The sequence below is a fragment of the Vidua macroura genome, chromosome 4, assembly GCF_024509145.1.
Source record: "Vidua macroura isolate BioBank_ID:100142 chromosome 4, ASM2450914v1, whole genome shotgun sequence".
Classification (NCBI taxonomy): domain Eukaryota; kingdom Metazoa; phylum Chordata; class Aves; order Passeriformes; family Viduidae; genus Vidua; species Vidua macroura.
The window spans coordinates 31624616-31646508 of record NC_071574.1 but is presented as its reverse complement, the minus strand read 5'-3'; the positions used below and the strand labels follow the sequence as shown (position 1 = coordinate 31646508).

The 21893-nt window shown below is 37.4% G+C and overlaps 1 protein-coding gene across 1 annotated transcript; it reads left to right on the top strand.

Moving 5' to 3' along the window:
* Window positions 1-4857: 4857 nt before the first annotated feature.
* Window positions 4858-21667, top strand: MAP9 (microtubule associated protein 9). The gene is made up of 11 exons (XM_053976544.1): window positions 4858-4936; window positions 5749-5854; window positions 7112-7510; window positions 9117-9313; window positions 10150-10208; window positions 10668-10833; window positions 11936-12025; window positions 12710-12871; window positions 13310-13455; window positions 14186-14318; window positions 20050-21667. Exons 1-11 carry the CDS (start codon window positions 4901-4903, stop codon window positions 20170-20172), a joined length of 1617 nt encoding a protein of 538 aa, XP_053832519.1. The 5' UTR covers window positions 4858-4900; the 3' UTR covers window positions 20173-21667.
* Window positions 21668-21893: the final 226 nt, after the last annotated feature.

Genomic DNA, 21893 nt, shown 5'->3' with positions numbered 1-21893 from the left:
TGCTCTCTTCTCAAAAGAGAACCACAAAGGGCAGCTGTTAGTAAATGCCTAAACCTTTTATCAAGCACTAAAATACCACTGATGTTCTTGAGATTCTTCTGCATCTTCTGCATCACTGCCTCTAATGGGTACCAGTCATCATGTGATGTCTGAATTTTCTTCACTGGTTAAGGGTATAAGTTAGTGCAAAACAGGCATGATAGAAATCCTCCACAGTTACACCACCATAGAAATTTTTCATGCCTTTGTGTCACTAGCACAGCTTCTGAGTCTTCTCTCTACATATACAAAATGGGAATAATAATTCTGTCTCAGCAGTCTAGCAGGGAAAGCTGATAACTCCCTTCAAGACTAGGAAGTGCTCAGATATGGAAGGTTCTTACAGGTGTGCTGATAGACAAATCAATACTTTCAAAAGATATAAAAAGATAATATCTTATATGGTCAGTTATAAATCTAAAAAGATTAAGTGATACATTCAGTGTGTTTCCAATAGGCCTTTATTTTGCTACATTGGAGTAAGGTAATCATTCATCTTTACTTCCTAAAGCTACTTGCATGTAAAGGATAATGGTAGAAAAATCAGACCTGGCAGCTTTATTCTCCTTTAAATCTTCCTGCCATAGTGCAACTAGAATAGCACCAAAAATTAAAAGGAGACAAGGAAGGAATATAGATGTAAAGAGCAGAAGAAGCCATTTTTATTGTCAATGAGAATTAGCCAGCCAGTCTTTCTAACCACAAAGCAATTTAACTTGGCCTTTTACTGCATCCATTTTCTCTGATTAATTTTTATGATGTCAGACTTCTCATCCCTTGGGGCTGGAAGTTTGCAGGACATTATGCAAGTCTTTCACCCAAGGTCCTGTGTCTGGCTCTCTGGTGATCCTTCAGGTGCCAGCAGCTCTGAGCCCTGACACTTCTCAAATGCACAGGTGGTAATCTGACAAGCATGGTTCCTCTCTCTGTGAAATGTGCCACAGCATTAAAGTGAGTTACTGCTCAGCACTTAACAGCTGTTGGCTTCTCCTGACAGCATTAATACAACATTAGACATGGAGATATTTTGAGAGTGAGAGATGTTTTTAAGCAATTGCAGGTCTGCAAGGTTTCTCTCAAAGGTGTTTATTTAACCAGAGCTCGCAGCTGCAAGGCTTAAAAAGAATGTATCTATATACAAGCAACAGCAGTAGCTTGAGTCATTTGCACACAAAATGACTCCACTTGATGTGAAAAGGTTTGCATTTTCTCACTACCCTTTACAGGAAGTCTAATCTGCTGCCACCAACACAAACAAGCTTTGTCTGTTTGAAAAGTTCATTGCCTTGTTACTATGACCAAGCACAACACAGAGACAGATGTTTCATTCCTCTGTGTTCCAATGCTTTTCCTTAAAATCACATTAAGTACTATTTACAAAAAAAAAAGACAGATTAAAAAAAAATAAAGCGTAAAATAAAAAGTCAAGGATATATATTTTTTTTTGCCTTTTGGGATATCTACCTCCATCTGTTACTTCTAAGTCTAATGCTCAGGAATAAATTAAATAGTCCAGAACACGTGTGTTCATAAGCTGCCATGTAAGTGATGTAGATGTGAAATTATTCATTCTAGTTTATTCTTTCTTTTGCTCCATTTTTGCAGTCTGTTCCTTCAGTATCTATGTTTTTGTATGTATTAATTTTATCTAATTCAACTTTCCTGGCTGAATGCCTAAGAACAACAATCTACTAAGCCAAGGTTGCATACCTTCTTACCCTGACAGCATCTTCTCTATCTACTTACGAGTCAGGTCAAGATGTAAAAGTGAGAGGTTGAATTTGATGGCAATGGGGATTTCCATCTGATGCTCAAAGTTGATTATATTTCTGGTTTTATTTCAAGACAAGCATAAGAAGAACAGTGTATTTTGGCAGGACAGGTATAGCCCTGCAAAACATGGCACATTGTAATAGACTATTTCATATGAACTGGGAGGAAAATGTGAGAATAATAATTTGTAATGTTCGTACTTAAGAATGTCTATGATGGTGACCCCTAGATAGAAGAGCTCTTTGTTGTTTAGAATTGAAGCTACTTGTTACTCTGCTAAAAAAATACATGTGCAAGGGCCAAGAGCCAGATGCACTTGCAGATGATGTCTAATTCCCACTGATGTCAAGAACAAGAATAGTCACTTATGAGCCGAGACCCTGGCAACCAACACAAAAATCACTTTCTATAGGAATGTACACCAACTCAGAGATTTTGTCATGGCGTTGCATTTCCTTTCAAGTGTAACTTTTGACTTTGGGAAGGAAAACCTAAGCAAGCAGAACTTTTCCCTCCAGTAAGAGGTTTTAAATATTTTGACTTGATCTATGTGTCATGTGTTCAGAAAGAATCCCAAAACCTGTCTTACAAGTTCTAGACATATTGATAAAATAAACCACTTAAGGAAGTTGTTTATATGCATATAAGCTAGCCATCCAAAAATCTCATCATACTTGACTGCTTTCTGAATATAACATCATTCCTGCAGATGGTAATCACACTGCATCGTGATGCTTGTTTTTAAAAGTGCTTTTTTTAAGGCTCTGGGCATGGCAGAGACTCACACACATTTGGTCAGCAGAATAAAATGTTGCCTCTAAGTTTATTTTATCCAAATTAATATAATTGCTGGGATCATTTAGAGCCTTATTCTCAATGCTCCTTCTCTACTCAAGAGAAAAAGCTATACAGTTTACATTTGTGATATATTAGTCAGGTACTAATTAAAAAACAGAGGTTAATGCTCGTTTTCATACCATAAAATCTTCTGGTTTTTGTCCTCAGTAAGGGGGTTTTTTGGTTGGTCAGGGCTTGTGTTTTGTTTGTTTGTGGGTTTTTATTGTTTTTGTTGTTGTGCATGGGTTTTTTTTAAGTAAGTCTCTTATGCCCAGAGCACTAGATTCATATTTAGTATTAAGGCCCATCCACCTCAGTGAGTCTCTATGGAATTTTTGCCTCAGGTAGGACTAGAAGATGCAGACCTGATGTTCATGTGTTTTGACAAAAACATCTTCACACATTTTGAGTTCTTCAGTGCTGACAGAATTGATACCTTTTTTCCTGCATTCAACCAACTCAGTGCATTGAATATTTAATAATACAGGTGATATGAGGACTCGTTGTCTGACTCATGTAAATAACACAATAATTTAAACTGAGTCTTCCTTCTCTACAGTGTATGCAATGCTAAATGAATATAGTGTCTCTCAAAAAACCCCATAAACATTGCTAGTAATATAAAAGATACTAGAATAAACTGGACATTTGGGAAAAAACAACCAATTGCTCAATTTTAGAATATTTTGCTGCCACCTTTTGGAATTTAATAAAATGTGCATCTCAGTGGTTTGTAACAGGGATATATAATTTAGCCCTCAACAGCAATCACTAACATTATTAGAGAAGGAATATATTCACTTCTTTCTTCCTTTTTAAATTCTTAACAAGTATGTTGAGTTTCACCTTTAACTTTCACAGAGAGATGGAATAGCACCATATTCAAATTTAAGGCTTTCACATGTGAAGAAAATATAGTAAAAAAATTTGTGCATCAAGCGTAACTCTCAATAAATGCCACAATTAGTCAGCAGATCAAGCATTATTTGGCCGTAAATAAATGGCGGCAAACAAAGAAAGGCACTGCTAACAGATGATACCTAAATATCAGTTAATCACTGGCAAATAATTGTTAGTTAAAATCCAAGGTTACTTGTTAGAACTCAGGGCCTCTTTCCCCCCCCCCAGGTGCGTTGTGGCCTTTGCATAACTGCATTGCTTTTAAAATATAACTCTACATCAATAAACAAGAGGAAAACGAGCCTTAAAGCTCTGGGCTCTGTCCCACATCTTCTCTCCCTGTTTCTGTCAGAGAGATTTTCTTCTGCACAACTTACAAAAATGCAATGCATTTTGGGGAATGTTAATATAAATAAATATAACACCAGTATAGAGAACATGTCAGAAGTTCTTTGTTATCACTAAGACAACTGGAACACTAGTCTTATTTTAGAAAGGTGAGATCAGAAGCATTTAAACTGGAGGAAGAACAGAAATGTCTGTACCTGTAAAGGTTCCTGAAGTGGACAGCTTTCCTTTGATGCACGAGATTGGTGCTCCCCGAGCACCCTGGGATTCGGGTGCCTTCGTCATGGCCCACACAGGAGACAGATGACCTCTAGGACACCAGCTCTGCAGGGATGTGTGCTGCCGGGCAAAGTGTCTGGTCACTGGGGGGCTGGAGCTCGCCAGGTGGATGCACAACCACTCTTTGGGGATATAAAAATTGGAGTATTACGAGGTGTAAGGACCAGGCTATGCCACTGTAATTTCTCCATGCCTAAAATCTGATTTAAACTAACACACAGGTGCTATCAGATCTGTATTCCAGAAAGCACTAAAGTGAGTATGTATGTTTCTTTCGTAAAGCGCTCACATCCCAAGAAGGAAGGTTTTGGACAATTACCTGACTGCAAGAGTGGGGCTGACAACCGTGTGTCAGCCCTGGTACGAGTGTCATGGATGTATGGATGTGCTCCTTGTGGGAACGGGGTTATCTGCAGGATAGGGACATCGATAATAAATCCCGGCAGATAATACAGGATAATACATCCTGGCAGCGCGGCTTTGGCCCGGCTGAGGAAGTGGCGCTGCGGCGACGTGAGGCAATTCCCGACTAACGAAGGCGATCGCCGGCGCGGCCGTTGCCGGGCGACCGGGCGGGACCGGCAGGGCCCGGCCCGCGCCTCTTGCCCGGGGCTCCTTCCCAGGGCTCTCCGCCGGGGATTTTTCCCGAGGCTCTTTGCCAGGGCTCTCGGAGGGCTCGGCGGCGGCCGCGGGCGCTGCGAGGCGGCAGCGAGACACCTCCGGCATGGCGGGGGGAGGCACCGCCGGCTGCGGACTGCAGGTGAGCGGCGGCGGCCGGGCCAGGGCACGGCAGGAGCAGGGCAGGGGAAAGCCGACGCTGGGGAGGGGGCCTGCGGACAGGTTTCTGCCATTGGGAGTACGTTAACTCGCTGTTACAGGCAGCACACGCACAAAAATCCGCGTTGCTTTGGAAATGAAAGCCGGCAAGCAGACTGCCCCGTCCCTGACAGCCGGCATGAAGGAGCAGCCCGGCCACCAGCAGGTGCTCGGGAGGCGCCCAAGGCCCGTGGCGAACCACTGCTCCTCGTGGTTTGTGCGTCAGGGTCCGGAATCTGGAGATACTGCTTCATTTCTTTATGTGTTTACAATCTGTAATTAAGGCCCGTGCCCTTCAGAATCACGTAAATATATTGGTGTCCGTGATGTCCTTCAGCAGAGAGTCCAAAATATGTGAACTTCTTCCATTGGTTTGGACCTGCCACCTGCTTCAGGCTCTTGTTGTGCGGCACCTGTTCTCATAGACCCTCCTCTTGTGCTCTTGCCGATCAAAACATACAAAAGAGGAGAAGTGTCACATCATGATGCATCATAAGTGCCAAAAAATGAAAAAGGGACTTGCAAGATAGATTTCTTATGAAGAAGAAATATAAATAAATATATGGAGATTTGGGGACTTTTTTTTTTGATGCAGATATGTTAGGGGAGTGGAGATAGAATAGATGCACTATGCTTCAGTGTAATTGTCAATTAAACTCTGTTGCTCAGTTTCACTTATGTGTATGTGGGAGGGGAGAATTAGTGCTGAACTTGAACAAGTGAATCCTCCCTTTTTTGTAAAAATTATTTGTGAAGCCATTTCAGGATGAGCTACAGGAAGCAATTTCTGATTATGCAACAAGCAAGGAAAAAGATGAATATTCAGACGACTTTGAAAGTGATGAAGATGGCATGTTAAATGGTAAAACAAAATTAAATATTTTTCCTTCTCTTCTTCCTTTCTTAACTCATTACTGGGTCCTAGGCAGTCTTTATGTGTCGATATGATTTAGTGTTCCAAGATTTCATATTTTAACAACTTCTAAAGCACTGTCCTCCTCTGCCAAGTTAGCAGCAGAATTCCCAATGAAATCAACAGAGTTGCCAGCCTGCTAGACCATACACAGTCTGTACTGGTCCCTACCGTTGTGGTCCCCAGTTCTCCTCCCTAGTCATCTTGTTTACTTGACACCTGGATCAGACAGTAGTGCACAGTACTGTAAATGAAAGTAGGCATGGGCAGAGAGAAAGGCAGTGTTTTTTTCTTACTGATTTCCCAGTCTGTACAATCAGTGAATAAGGGCTGCAGGACACACCTTACTGGCAGACTATGTAAACCAGAAATAAGTTTGATCTGGTAGGTTTTCTTGGAGCAGGATGCATTTGATGTTTGCTAATGTTTATGCTTAGTCTGACAAGATTGGCCAAATGACTCTTCTTCCTTCCTGGTATGGCACTAAATGTTAAGGAAAGTAGGAATGTTAAATATGATAATGTATTTTTAAAAGGATTTCCTCTGTGGCCTCTTTTTCATTGTCACCTGAAACATCTTTTAACAGTTTATGGGATGCTTTGGTTTCCCTGTGCTGACAAGATTTAGGAAAAAAAGCTCTCTAGCAATAAATGCATTACTCTACAATCATGACATTCTTTTGTCACCTTGCTCAAGCATTTGAGCTCCAAAATTAGGTCAATTAGCAATAACAGGCTAGAGGAAGATAAATATTTTTGTTAAACATGTGAACCTTGGCATTGTAGAAGATACTTTCTTTAAGTGTCTTCTAGTAGACTTTAAATGGGGCAGAAGTGAAGAGACGGAAAGGGAGGATAGGTTCTAATACCAAACGTGCCCAGCTTTGTTGTTGATGACTTGCTTGCACTTTCTATAGCATTGAGACATTTTTTTTCAGAAGGACTTTAAATTGCATGGCAGAAAATAATTAATGAGTGAATATTTTTCTTTGGATTGTGTCCAGGAAAAGACGTAACAGGAAAGGAAGTAGAATAAGTCTGTAGTTTGGTGGCTTTGCAGAGATCAGAGGCACAGAAAGAGAAATGCTCAGAAACAAATCAGGAGGGTGCTACATGAAAAATAGTGTTAAGTTATAGAAGATACAGATTCTGTGTTGCATTTTTTCCCACTTGTATCAAATACAACTTGGTAATGTGCTCTTTGCAGATATTGGGAAAGAACTCGCTGAAAGTAATTCAGGTTCTACAAGCACGGAGAGATCTGTTGCTGGGAGTCCTATCTTGAATTATGATGCTTTACAAAAAGCAGTAGATTTGGAAAATGAAGCTGTTGATGACTTGAATTTATCCTTTCATGAAAAGAAGCTTCAGCAAATAATGGTTTTAGAAGGTGAGCACATACAGAATGACAGAAAAGATGGTGAAGAAGGATGTTTGGAAGGTCAAAATGAGGATAATGACAGAAAAAATAATGAAGAAGTACTGCATGATAATAGTGAAAGTGATGACTTGCCTATTAATGAACTGCATGAAAAAAGAAATCAAGAGGAAAACCAACCAAAAGCAAAGCCTCAGATGCACAAAAAAGGAAATCCTTCATTATCAGGTGAAAAGAAAGTATTTTAATATTGTTGCTGCCTAGCCATGTTACAGTATTTTAAAGTGTTTCAATCTGGGTTATTTTCTGTGTTAACGATAATCTGCTTTGGCTCACTGCCAAAGCTTCTAAAGATACACAAACTCTGTATGCTCAGGGGGTAAACTGAACCAGTGTGGGCCAAGAGCAGGAGGTTCCTGTTTGCCTTTTCCTTTCAGAAGATGAAAAACAGCTGTTTAGGACCCTAAAGTCCAGCTGTCCATCAGTGCATGTGCATGGAGGGCATGAGGGCTGCCAAGATGCATCCTCTGTGCATGGCACAGAAAGCTGCATTCACATAGTGTCCGCTGACACAGTTTGGATGTATAGTCAAACACATAAATGCCCCAAACTTCAGTATAAGAATAGCTAATTCATTTTTAATATGCAGTGCTGAATTTGGAATCAACTGTATGTGTCAAAAGACTTACTATTTTTATGGAATTCTTAATATGAGAGGAATTTGTCCTGTTTGATGTTGAGATAAGTTTATGGCTGGTCATTACCTGTGACGGAAGATTGCAACTTTGAAATTGATAGAGCATCATTAAAGGTATCAGCCTCATTTTTCCTTTCCACATGATGGCACCAAAGTGCCATCAAAGGTATGTGAATGTGCAAACACCTCTTCTTCCTGGCTGGTGTGCCTGTGTAGTTTTAGACTAGCAGAAAAGAAGTTGAACTACTCCTGTTCTTCATGTGAATCAAAGTAGTGCAGTGACACACTGCATTATTCGTTAGAAGTCAGTAAATTAAGAATTCTTATTACCTTGAACTTACCTTCATCGCGTAAATTTCTTCGATTATGGGCAGTAATGTTCCTTTCTTCAGCTAATTTGGAGTTAATTTGTCATTCAAAAATTCTATTTTTCTAAAGAATTCCATCAGAAATTTGTGGAAGACTTCTAATTTGGTTTTATTTGGGCATTTTTTGGCTTCTGTCTGAATTGTTTTACAAATTAAGATCTCTGCATCACTGGCAGTTAAAATCTGATGAACATGTTTTTTAAGTCTTATTAATAATGTGTTTCATAAATAACAATTTCACCACTTAGGCAAACATTCAGATTGAGGTGAAGTTTTCTTTAAATCCTTACTGTGGAATTTTCCAGTTATTCCCTCACAGGCCCCACACCCCTGAAGAACAGTATACAATGAAAGCAGTATTTGTTACCCAGAGTGTTAACTGGCATACTTCATTAGAAGTCTGCTAGATGTCAGAAGAGCTCTTGTTGTGACTGCAATGATTCTTGCTTTTGGTTTCTGCACTAGAGCCGATAAGGCAGACGGAAAATTTTGCCTTTGTCTTGCTCTCACATTCGCTAACATTAGTTCAAGCTTCAGTGGCTACTCCATTCTTACATGAAAGTACAAGTGAATACTGCTCTTATTCGTATATAGTTCTTAGAAGGAGGCATACAGAAAATACATTATACTATATAAAATTTGGTAAAAATTTAACAATTGTCATAGATGGATAGTTTTTCTAGAAATATATTTTGTACAGAAAAAAACAATACCCAAAAACAATGAAGTTCTTGTTAGTGTGTTCTCTCAATCTTTTTTCTCCCTTTAGATCAAGATCAGAAGACTGTCAGCACCAGTGACTTGAGACTGGAGGACAGTGGTAGGAATTCCCCTTCTGTTGACAGTTCAGATGGAATGATGAGAATAACAGAAGAGCAAACAATAACTGATACAATGCAGGAGGTGTCAGTGAATGATCAATCTGAGCATGGGGAGGCAAAAAACACGTCCAAGAACTCTGTCAAGGTATTGCTCATACACAGTTTACCCTTGTTTGGAACAATGTCCTAGAAGCTCAGTGGAGAGTTTTGTAAAGTTGCTGTTGGTATCTTAAGTGTGTAGAACACTGTGTGTAAAGCTGACAATTTATATCTGGTTTCTAAAGCCGAGGCTCTTACAAATTCTGTATAGCATTATGAAAGATGTAAGGAATACCTTTTCCACAAATTACTTAAGTCAGATAAAGGAATTGAAATGTGTTTTCCAGCCTTAAGAAAGTACCCTTCTCAAAGTGAAAATGTCAAATATCTGTTGTGAGGATAGCTGAATACCAGTGAGCTGTGTGTTGGCAGAGGATGGAATCTGTGTGTGACCTGAATAATGGATAGGATGCAAAGCACTCTACTCTTTATCCTAAAAAGAATGTAGCTACGTGTAATTATTAAAGCTAAGTATTCAAAAGACTTAAAAGAGTATTTATAGAATAAACCAGCTGTGCTCTTTTTACTTTTTATTATTTCTGAACTATTGACTGTATTTTTACATAATACAAATGAACATTCCTAGCTGCCATTCCAAAATGATACAGTCATTCTGTAAGTTTGGTTGGTTGGTTGGTTTGGAGGCTTTCTTTTTTTTGGTTTTTTTGGGGTTTTTTTCTCTCCTTACTTTCTTATCCTGTACTATACCCTCTCTTTATTAGGCTGTCTTTCTTGCCTGTTTTTATAAAATCATGAGACCATGGAATATCTTGACTTGGAAGTCAAGATTCTCAGTGTCCTTGTTACCTTGTAAAAACCTGTTTCATCCTGATCTGTTGCTTAAGAGACTCTGTAGCTTTACTTTTCCTCTGTGTTTCTTAGAAACTAAGTGAAACAAAGGAGAGAGTTCTACAAAACCCAAAGGCTTCTTTATCTGACAGGTAAGAGAAGAATGCCAAGCATTGTTCTGAGCCATTTAAGATGACTGTAAGCGTCCGACAATGCTGCTCCCCTCTCATTTTCTGTCAGCATTGTCTTTGCTGCTGACAACCCCTGACCAGCTGTGGAAAACAGTCTAGTGCATGTGGCATCTTGTTATGACCCTTGCTCAGGTTCATGTCAGATCAGACTCCCAGATCTTTTGCCAGTGTCTGTGATGAGTGTGTTACTGGAGTCTTTACAGGCTTTGAGCTGTTTTTTAGATGAAAGTGTAAGTAATTTGTAAACTTAGGAGAGGTAAGTTCTTTCTCCTTTTCTCTCCAGTCCCCAGTCAAGTGCATATTAAAAAGAAAAAAACACAGTAACTTTTGGTATGCACTGAAATAAGAGGAACACTGTTTGGTATGAGCTACAGTAAAAGGAAAGTTCATTAATGTGTTTGTGTCATGGTATTTTCCTAGGTCTACAACTTCTGTGCATTTAAAGAGAAAGGGGAAAGCTGTTCCATCAACTTCACCTGTTTCATCTCAGTATCAGGGATCATTAAAGGTGTTGGAGGATAAATTCATGCAGAAGAAAAGTCCAGAATTCAACGAAGTAGATAATTTAAGGGCAGCTGTTTTTCAGGTAGATTTTAAAAATGAACAAACCAACAAACAAAATTGTGCATATAAGGGTCCTGATACAGGAGTCAAGAACTCATATTTTCTTGAAATCAATATTTTTTACTATATTTGTTTCATTGGCATACAGGTATAGAAATCCTTTTATTCTGTTGGCTATGCCTTTTTCTCATATTATGAACAAAAAGCTCAATGAAAGGGACATAATGTTTTTATGTGGTTTATAATTTATTGTTTCAGACTATTTTCAGGCACATATTTTCCATTATTTCTACTTCATTCTTAACATAAGTAAGTGTCTACTTACAGTGGTTTGCTTTTTTCCCTGAAATGTTCTATTCAAATGCCATTCAGGAAAAGTGATAACAAATCCTCTACTCTTTCCAGAAGAATAATATATGTAAATTCTTTGTAGAATTTTGCAACAATTATTTTCTGGGTTTCAACAAATTTTTGCTAATCTGTTTGAGAAAAACTCTCATTAACACATGTGCCATTCATATTGGTATGTGTTTTTAATACTTGTTATGGTCCTAAACCTAGACCTTTTAGACCCTGAAATACATATTTATATTGTCTTCACAGTTTTTGAAGGTAGAATAGTCTTCATTTAGGATGCTTTTATCTTTGAGCTGCATACCAAATATGCAGTAAATTCTTGAAAATTTAAGCCTAATTCTGCAGATGGCTCATAACCTTTTATGGCTGCCTGAAGTCTCACTTTTCCCAGTAGGATTTTAGTCTCTTTAATTATAGGTATTTTCAAGAGACAAACAAATATAAATAATATTCCTATATACCAAGTGATAAGAACCTTTATTCAATTCTTCTATTTAATTTTGATTAATGCTTACATTTTTGTTAGTGTTTCTAAGAAGATATTTTTTAGAAGATCTTTAAACTTTTTTAGATTTTGTAGCTGTGATTTTAGAACCTTAAATTTTTTGATGACAATGTTCATGTGGTGACATCTTAGTTTTCCACATGGGATGCTTATTTAACTAGCACATGGAAGAACTGAGAGTAATTTTGGTGGTCATTGTATTGCTGCTGCTCTTTACTTATACCTTAAAAGGACTTAAAAAATATTTTAATGATTCTTACAGAACTGGTTGGAAAGGAAAAAGCTGCTTTTACTGGAATTAAAGAGAAGTGAAAGGGAAAAAGCCGAAATTCTAAGGAACAATACTGAAAAGGTTTGTTTACATTGTTGTTTAAAAAGAAATTGACAAACTCAAAGTTGACTCTTTGAAGTGTTTTTCTTGCCTAAGTGCATCCCTCTGCTGTTGTAAGGTATCTGGTTTTCCCCAAATAGCACGAGGTGATGTGAAACAACAAATGGCATGTCCTACATGTTATGGTTGTGGTAAGCAGTGTCTGTCCAATGCTTCCCTACACATTTATATAAGGTGTGTTAGAGATGTGCTTCCTAGATTAATTTTCAAGTTAGTTTACAGAGACCTTGGGATGCTCAACCCTAAGGTGCCAAGTTTTGTTTTGTGCATGAGAACATGAGGCGTTCACTCCCTGCCTCAAGAGATGCTTACCTAGAAAGGGCTCTGTCTTGAATAGTATCATGCACATTCTTTGATTTGGCTTTTAAGTACTTAATATGTTTCACTTCTAAGCACTTAACATGCATTTCATATCCTTCTACACATATTTTGCAGGAGCAGTTAGTCTCATTCAATTAAATTAAAAATGGGCATAGAAAATAACCCTGTATATGCTTAAAATTTAATTGTAATACTTGGAACATTGTCAGCAAATCAGTGTCTGTTTCTTTACTGCTCCATTTAGCAATAAGTTTAAAGCTTACTATTTCACTTAGAATTTTATGCTGAAATTGATTTAAATGTAGACTTTTATTTCCAATCTAGAAAGAAGCACTTAAAAGAGAAGAATCAATTGCATGTTATGAAGCCTGGAAAAAAAAGAAGGAGAAAGAAGCAAAAAAGTTAAGCAAAAAAAAAAAGCATGAGGAACTTGAGGAAAAGAAACCAGCAGAACAGAAGAAGGAAAAAACAGAAGCAGCACAAGCGGTGATGTGAAATATGTACCTAAGTGTGTATTTGAATGTGGCTCAGGAGATGGTAAAAATACTTTTGGTTAATCCAGAAAGAGATGGAAATGAACGAGAATCTTAAATCTAGAGATGCTTAGTTGTTGAAGGAAACTTGTATTAGGTTTTGTTCTGTAAGAACTATGTAATGTTTACACTTCCAGACAAACAGGCTTCTATATTTGGAGTCTATTAACTGAGTGTAAAATAAACTTCATACATTAGCAATTAACTATTTCCTACTGGAAAAATAAGATTCTTTTTAGGTATAGTGATACCCACTTCTGAGCAATTCTACAAGTGAATATTCTAAATTTAGAATGTGTAGAAATTACAAAAAATAATGCAGATTAGACTAATGGAGTATTAACAGAAAGGTGAGAGGTAAGATTTTTCATGGATCTGTGGTTGTCTTTAGGCATTCAAAAAATGGAAAGAAAGAAAAGTGCAATATTTAAGAGAGCAAAGCAGGAAGGAAAAACAGTGTGAAAGAATGAGGAAGAAGATAGAAGAGGACCTAGTTGCAGAGAAGAGGAGAGTCAGTGTATCAGCAGTTGAAAAATGGTACTTCTCCACTGTGTTTGCTATTTCATAGCTTCCAAAATCCTTGCTTATAAGTGTAATAGGTCTTCTGCAAATGCTTGATGTGCTTGTACTTGGAAGACAATGGAATGCTTGGGATCAGACTCTTCCTTCCCAATGGAGACAATGTCTAACAGTGAAAACCAGCTGTGCAGCTCCTTTCAGTTTATTAATTTAGTTGCTTTCCTCCCCAAGAGTATATTAACTTAGCCCAGGCAGAGTTCTGCAAATGAGAAAATTCATTGAGTAGTACTGTGCCTTACATGGTTATTTTCATGCTTCATTACTAAGCCATAGGAGGGAAGGTAAATCTTTAAAGTTTCATGGAATACAATGTAGGAATGCAGATGAAGTAAGAAGGAAATGAGATGTATCTGCTGGAGATATTCTATATTAGTTTTACAAGCCAAGAGTTCTCACATACAATGCACAACTTACAGTTACCTACAGAAATTCAGAATGCTTTTTTTTTTAATAACACTAAATAAGGGAGAACAAAGTACAGAAAAGGTGATGTTGTAATATATAGAGTAGTAAATTCATTTATACCTTGGTGATGTATAAAAATGGACATGGAAGATTTTAAATACATATTCTCAATCTTCTATTAAAAGTGTAAAATATGTATTTTGACTCAATTTACTTAACTGGTCACAGATGCAGCTTTTAGTCTGTACATGATGACCTCTTGCTCTTGCCTCTCACTACGTAGGAATGAAAAGAAGGAAGAATATATAAAAAAGAAGAAAGTAGAAAAATTCCTAGAGAAAAGAAAGCGAGAAATACAACAGGCAAAAAAGGAAGAAAAAAGTTTAAAGGCTATGGAGGAATATGAAAGATGGCTGGTATGTTTGGTTGGGTTGGGTTTTTTTGGGTTTTTTTTTTTTTTTTTTGGCCTTTTGTCAAAGTCAAAACGTTTGATGTACTGTGAGCACTTGAGTATTGTAATACTCATGGGGTGTTGTGCTGTTATGAGAGGCCAGACGGTGGCAACATTACATTACTTTTTCCCCTTGAACTTGTGAGCAAAATGTTGCTTAAGTACAGTGCAGTTAATATCTGGCATACATGGAAAATGTATTCTCTCTACCTACATAGAGTTTCCTATTTCCATTAGGCTTCATTTTTTTGCCATTCCATATCAGGAGTAACCATCTCTGAAGGGCCAATTAGCTAGAGCACAAAACCTGCAAAGTCAAACAGCATTGCCAGCTGCAACAATCAATGCGTTTACATTCAAGGAAGTGTTGAAAATGGAGACTTGGAGACCACACAATTGATAAAAGCACTTGTAATGAGGTTCAAGATGATTTCCATTTGCAAGAAAGGGTGGAATTCTGATGCTCCCAATTATATTTTTCTCACAGCAGTGTCCCTGTTGTAAAGAAGTAAATTAATCCAGTGCTCTAGTCCCAGAAATAAGCTGGGTTATTTTTCCTTGCTTCAGAAAGACAAACTGGTAGAGAGATCACTAATATTCTTAGCATGTTGTTTTCTTAAAGGTATATGACTTGCCAGTTAAAGAAGAACCTGTTTTAATTTTAAGAACGGGATCTTGCAACCCAGCTGGATTATGGTCCTTACAGGAATTCTTCTTTAGTGTCAATAGCTTGATTTTTTTTTGTTTGTTTGTTTTTTGGTTTTTGGTTTTTTTTTAGAAGGGGGAGGCAGATAGACGAGAGCTGAATCAGGCAGCTGTACAGGTGTGGGACAGGTTTAGAGAGGACAATCATCCTTTACTTGGCAAACTCAGAAATATGCAGTTGCACAAAACAGCAAGAGTCTGCATGTTTTCCCTTCTCTCTGTTTCCAAACTTTTTTAGTCTTAGGTTTATATCTTTTTAAGATGTTTGACCTGGTCCCCTGTTGAAATACCTCTCATTTCTGTAATCACTGATAAGAAGGGTTTTTTTCTGGTTTCCATTGTCAAGAGATTTTCAGCTCGGTTTAGCAAATGATTAATGTCTGATCTTAGGTTATTTCTTGCTTGGTCAATATTCCTGATTGCCAAGGTAGGGAGTACTATGCTTTGAGCAGTAACTAATGCCCTGGTATGCTCTGCTGAGACTATCCTAATCAGCTTAGTTGTACCAAAGCAAGAATGTTACTTCTCATTGTACATTTGACTTCCTTGCTGTCCTGGACTCTGTACGAAGGTAAAAAAATTGTCCCTTTATTTGGGAGTGAAAGATGCTGCCTAACACAGGCTCTCCCATTCAAATTGTGTGTGAATTCCTGAGGTGATCACTTAAGTGGGATTATTAATAAAAATTTTAGTAGTTGGGGGAAAGACCAGATCTAACTAGATATACATGTGCCTACATGAGAAATAAACAAGTGTAGGATGGGATAAGTACTGAACTGGTTGGCAGAGGTACCTCTAAAATGATCCCATTTTCAGTGTCTGTGTGCAAGTGTTGACTGATGTGTCTCGTGCCCAGTCTTTACATTTTTTACTTTCAGAATTTGTACTTTTTGAACTTACACACCTTTATTTGAGAAAACATATTGGGAAATGGCTCTGTCATCATTTTAGGACAGAATATTGCCTCACTTTGTACAGTTACAGAAAAAATACAGACCATTAGTGAACCGCAGGAAAGAAACACTGTAAAGTTGACATTGCATTACCAAGGGAACTCATGTGACATCAGCCTGCAGATAGATAGGCATTTGATCTGAGGGCAGAATCTGGAAGCCTTTTAAAAGTATTCTTTCAATTAAAAGGATTTTTTAAAGGGAAATAAAATAGGAGTGATATAGTAGGAAGTATTGTAATATGTTTTCATTAACATTCAGCAGAAAGAAATGTGTACATTCATCCTCAGCTTTCCTGAAGCAGGTGTTGACCATAATGCATGGGTAAAACAGACATAAAAATCTCATTGTAGTTCTTCTAAAATAGAAGAAACATTCTGCTTTTATGTTAATGGAAGTTCTGTTACTTCTGCTTTTAGAGGTCATTGTGTGAATGTTTGGTAGCATAAGTGGATAGAGAAGATTACTTTTTAAGCCTGAAATAAATGCCCTGGAAAAGGCTATTAGCACTTGTAAAATACTGACATAAAAAGGATAATCTTGAGGTGAGATGCTTTAGTATTGCCTGGAAATTCAAGCTTCTGATTATTTTGTTTCTTTCCTATCATTTGCTTTCCTATCATTCTTGCTACTCACCAAGAAATCTTCAAGCCAATCTATCTTGATAAATGATGATTTTTTACTTATTGAATAATACCGGTGTCTGACACTTGCCATTGACACGCACTTGTTCTGAGGAGTGGAATGTGGACAAGAATCACATGGAAAGTTGATAATGACAGATCAGTTTAGTTTCCATTATTTCTGAGATAGTAATCTTGATACCTGTTTACTGTGGATAGAAGTGAGTATCATCTCTAGATAAGTTAATGTTGTCTATTTTCTGTGATCAGTATCAATCTACCATGAGCTTCTGAAAAGTAAGGCTACTCTCAAATAGTTTTTGAAGACCAGCATAGTAATGTTAAAAGCCTTAGAAGAAGTTTGACATTTTACCTTGAATTTGAGTATGTGCAATATCTATTTTAGGCTGTTTAAAAACATCAAGAAATTATGTACTGGAAAAGTCCCATGGATTTTTTGCTTTTCTGGGTTAGAAATAGTTGAAGTGGGTTATTAATTTCATGTAGTCATGAATTTCATAAGATCTCTCTGAAAATACTTTCTAAATTGCAATTTTCATGGCCTGTCATTGCAATAGGTTAGAAATGAGGCTGCTATTGTTACTCCTCTTAAATGTTGTCAGTCTTCTGTAATATCTAAAATTCAGTTTCTGTGTGGCAGTCATACTGCTAAAGAATGTATTCTTCCCAGAATTTGATAAGTGAAAAATATATTCATCTTCCTAGGCTATTGAGTAGGAAACGTCCACAGAAATCAAGTCATACAGTTGAGTTGATCTAGTGTAAGACAAGCTACAGTTATTGATTTAACCTTTCACTGTTTCTGTTACTCTTCTTCAATTAGTGCAAATAACATCTTGTTTATTATTCCGTGGAATATTTTTATCAATTTTGTCTTGTGAGAATTTGCACTGTAACTACGACAAGAACATAAAAACTTTGTGTGTGTTGAAGACCGGGAGGAGGCCAGTAGATCTTTACTTTGAATTTAATCTTTTAAAAACAGGTAAAGTAACTTAAGACTCTTTCCTTGTCACTGGGATTTATTAATGCAAATTGGATCTTCAAACCCAAACATTCAAAACTGAAGCACAGTTAAAAAATCCAAAGCAACTTTTGTTCCTTTCCTGGGTGGTTGTATGCTTTATTTTTGGTTGTGGTTTTTCATACTTGAGTCTGTTTTGTGTAACATGTATTCAGTAGAGAGTGCTTGATAAACATAAAATAGGCACATTTCTTTGTAACATGCAATTTCTCTAATGCTTGCAATACTGCTGCAAAAAGTCTTACTTTTAATGAGTTTTCACTTACCTGTCCTGATGGTATACATATCTTTGTACAATATAATTCTATGATTATAGATACAGGAGCATGTATCATATATGTATTCCATTACAGCATGTTCTTCCCAGGCTCATTGTGTACTGTTTCACATATCCTGATGTCTTTTTTTGAAAAATATTACTGATAATGCAGACTACTTTTCTCTTAGGGTACTAAACAGTTCCCTTGAAGAATTTTAGAATATCTTGGATTTGTTCTAAAGACCCAAAGCCACTAGTTATGTTCATCTGCCAAAATCTCTATGGAAGGAGAAAGAAAGCAAAAGTGAAGGATGAGAAGAGTCAGGATGTCACAGTACTGCAAGCCTAGTTTGTCTCAATTACTCCATGTGATCAGAAAGATACGGTTTTTACAGAGAGATACTATTTTTTATTAGACTGTGATGAACTTTTATATTGCTTATTTGAGGAAGGGGCATTCCTTTTCCATGCAAACCTTGCTGCTTTTAATCAGCCTTATTAGTAATGACATTAAATTATTGTGTGTTTGTTTAGCTAGACCAGATGTTCCTAACTGAATTGGTTCTTCAGGTTTATATTGACAAAGAGCTGAAGGGCACAGATTAAAATCATATTGATAGGGTTGATATTTCAGTGTGTTGCTTTGCTTTGTACAATTTTTGGACACATATATGTGTAAAACAGGAGAAAACTTCACTCAAGCTCTCTTTCTTACAGTAATGCTTCCACACCCCTTTTTCAGTCTACTCCCTCAGCCACAGTTACCTCACTGTTTCCCTGCTCACATATGAGTAAGAAGGAAACACTGCCTGCATCTTGGGAATTTGTGGATATACAGTGTCCATCAGAGGAATAGGATCATGGGTTATATGAGAGTATCAGCTATGTTACAGCTGTCCTCAAGCACCAGTACTTTCACTGCAATGCAGATCATACATGTGAAAATACAAAACTTCTATGGATGCTTCAAAATGCTGGCTGATGGGCTGCAAACAATGAATGAACCAAAGCTGAATGTGGCATAGCTGATGATGGTTTTAAGTGGGCATATCCACACTGGATCTTTACTACCAGGGATGTGTTTGTTAGTTGTTGGTCTTGGGAATGAACGTACTGTTCATGTGTGAGAAAGGCAGCTGCTCAAGGACCTCTTATCCACCCATCACAGGAGGCATTGTAAATTGTGCTGTGGTTTATATGACCAACCTTGGTTCCACCAAGAAAAAAACTACTTTTAAGTCAGTAAGAAATGTGCATCCGTATGCACCACAAACCTGCAAGGAAAACTTGCACTCATAGAGAGCTCACCAGTGTACTGCTAATGCAGATGCACCTTTAGGTGCTGGTCCTCTTGAGGGTGAAATGGCAGTCATCCTTGCAAAGAAGAATGCTTATTTTATGTAGAATAGAACTGATTAGAAATTCAAAAATAATTATGAATAATTGCAACATAATTTTTGAATGACAGGTCTCTTGAAAATCATTTGTTAATGAGACACAAAAAGAGTGTTGCAAGTATCTTGCTCATCCCTCATCATCCTAATTGCCCCATTGCTGTTTGAAACAATAGAAAATAGAATTAGAACTTTGCAGTGCTTATAACATAAATTATATAGATCTTTGTTTAAAATTAAATTGCTTAATTCCCAGTTTGTTCTAATACATGGCAAGTGTGATTTAATAAGTACAGAAAGTTACAATGATGCATCATTATATGAGAACAACATATTTTGCATTGTGATTTAGGTATCCTCTTAAAGACAAGAAGTAATTAATATGAGACCAATTACCTACAAGACCAATACCTAATCCAGTAGGCCTTCTGTTGGGCTTTTGTTTAGACAGTGCACAAACCCAGCCCATCCTTGAGACAGTCACCCTAATTGTAAGTGACACCCAATGTGCAGCCTCTTGTGTTGCGTTGTGCAATGTCTGACTGAGCCTCTAAAAGGGATGTGCCGAGCTGCAAAAGGCAAATTTCCATTGCACATTTTCTTTTCAAGAAAGGCATAACAGTAATGTAACTTTTCTGTTAGTAGAATTGTTGTTGAGGGGTGGGAGGGGGGGTTGTTTTGGTTAGGGCTTTTTTTCACACATCTTTTTATTCTCAGGAAAACAAAATGAGGAGAGAACAGCTTGAGAAGAGCCAAAAGAAGTTGCAGGCTGTCCATGGGAATGAAATGAGTCCTCCCTGGAGACCACCTGGCAAAGTCACGTATTTTAGTAATTACTAAGCAGTTTATTGCCTTCCCAAAGAACAGATAGTTTACAAAGTTCTGTCAATAGCCAGTAGCTCTTTTGTTATCAGCTGATTTTCACTGAATCCATTACAGGTGTTAAATCATTTATTTTTAATTTATTTGATCTACAGTTTAAATAAACCTTTCACTCATTTGCATTGCTTTAGAAAATGTAATATTTTTTCTAATTCCACATTTAAATTACTTTTGCTAAATTCCATGTTATGTCATATGTTTTTGGTGAAAATTTATATCCAGGATACATAAAGCTGGACTCTGGCATTTTTTTTTCATCCAATAAGTAGCAGAATGGTTATTTTTAAGTTATTAGACAACACTCTTAAGGAGTTAATTCTTGAAGAAATTATATGGGGAGGCTGTGGGGTAAGGATGATGGTAAGGAGATGTTGTCTGTCTTGTGGTGGTAGATGACAAAACACTAGGAGTATGGAAGCAGAATGTTATTTTCATACATTAATATACAAGATACAGAGAAAATTCATATTGCAGATAGGTGAATACAGGGCTTTCATAAGCTCCAGGTCTGGCTCTGGCTGTTCCCTCATGGCAGGCCAGGCATTTTTTCCAGCAGTAGTGGAGAAAAGAATAAAAATCTACTGCCAGCAGAATCCTTCAAGAAGCTGAAAAGATGCCCAGCCGGATCAGCTTCAGTGGCCCACACAAGAGCCATAGTAAAATTACAGACAGCAGCAGGAGAGATGATGAACTGCAGCCCTGGCAGAATGCAAAAGAATTGCCAATTCAAAAGTGGCACACCTGGATTTTATGAGAAAATACTAAATTACTTCAGGCCTTCGTATTGGGGTGGTGGTGTGCATCATTAGTGCTCTGGGCTTTTAGCACTTGGAGCCTTGAATTTGAGTTTAGTCTGTTAAGAAACTCCAACTATAGTATCATGGCAGGCACCAGAGTTTATTGTACAACAGACCTGAAGAGAATGAGACAGGGCAGCCTGTGAGAAAGGGATCATCTGGATCTTTATTTTTGCAGTGTCCAGCTAGAGGAAGCAAGGAAGGTCCCTATGCTGACTTGAGGGATGGAAATGAAAAGTGTGGTAGAATTAGTGGCAGAGATTGAAGAGTTTGTCAGGTGCCTGTTCCTGAACTGAATGCTGCATCCTCATTGACTTTAAGCCTTTCTATAACTGGATAGAAGGTTTTGACAGAAGACAGAAGTGAGAAGATGTGGGTGACATCTTTCAGAGGAATGAGGAGAAGCTCACAAATTTACAACTTCTCAATTAGGAAAAGATGCTGAAGTCTGTAGACAAGGGAAAACAGTTGATATGTTTAACTTTTGTAATAAAATTTGGGGGGCTTCATTTAATGTTATATTGTAAAAATTTGCATATGTTACAGCATAACACAAATTTCATAGAAGAATTAGAGCTGAGAAATATAAAAATATGTACATTAATGTATAAGAATATACATATATCTGTATAGATCCTATCTATATGTTTATTGATGACAGAAAATATTTTGTATTAATAAAGTATATTTTAGTACAATAGCCTCAATGTTTTCATTGGATTTTAGAATACAAATCTTTATTTAAAGCTTTAATATATGGAAATTAACTAGGCAGTGTCTCTAAGCACAAGGTATCATGGTTAACATGGCAAGTAGATAGGGAACTGTATCCCACACAAGGCAAGCTTCTACAGCATTCCAGCTGTTTCCTCCAGCTTCCTG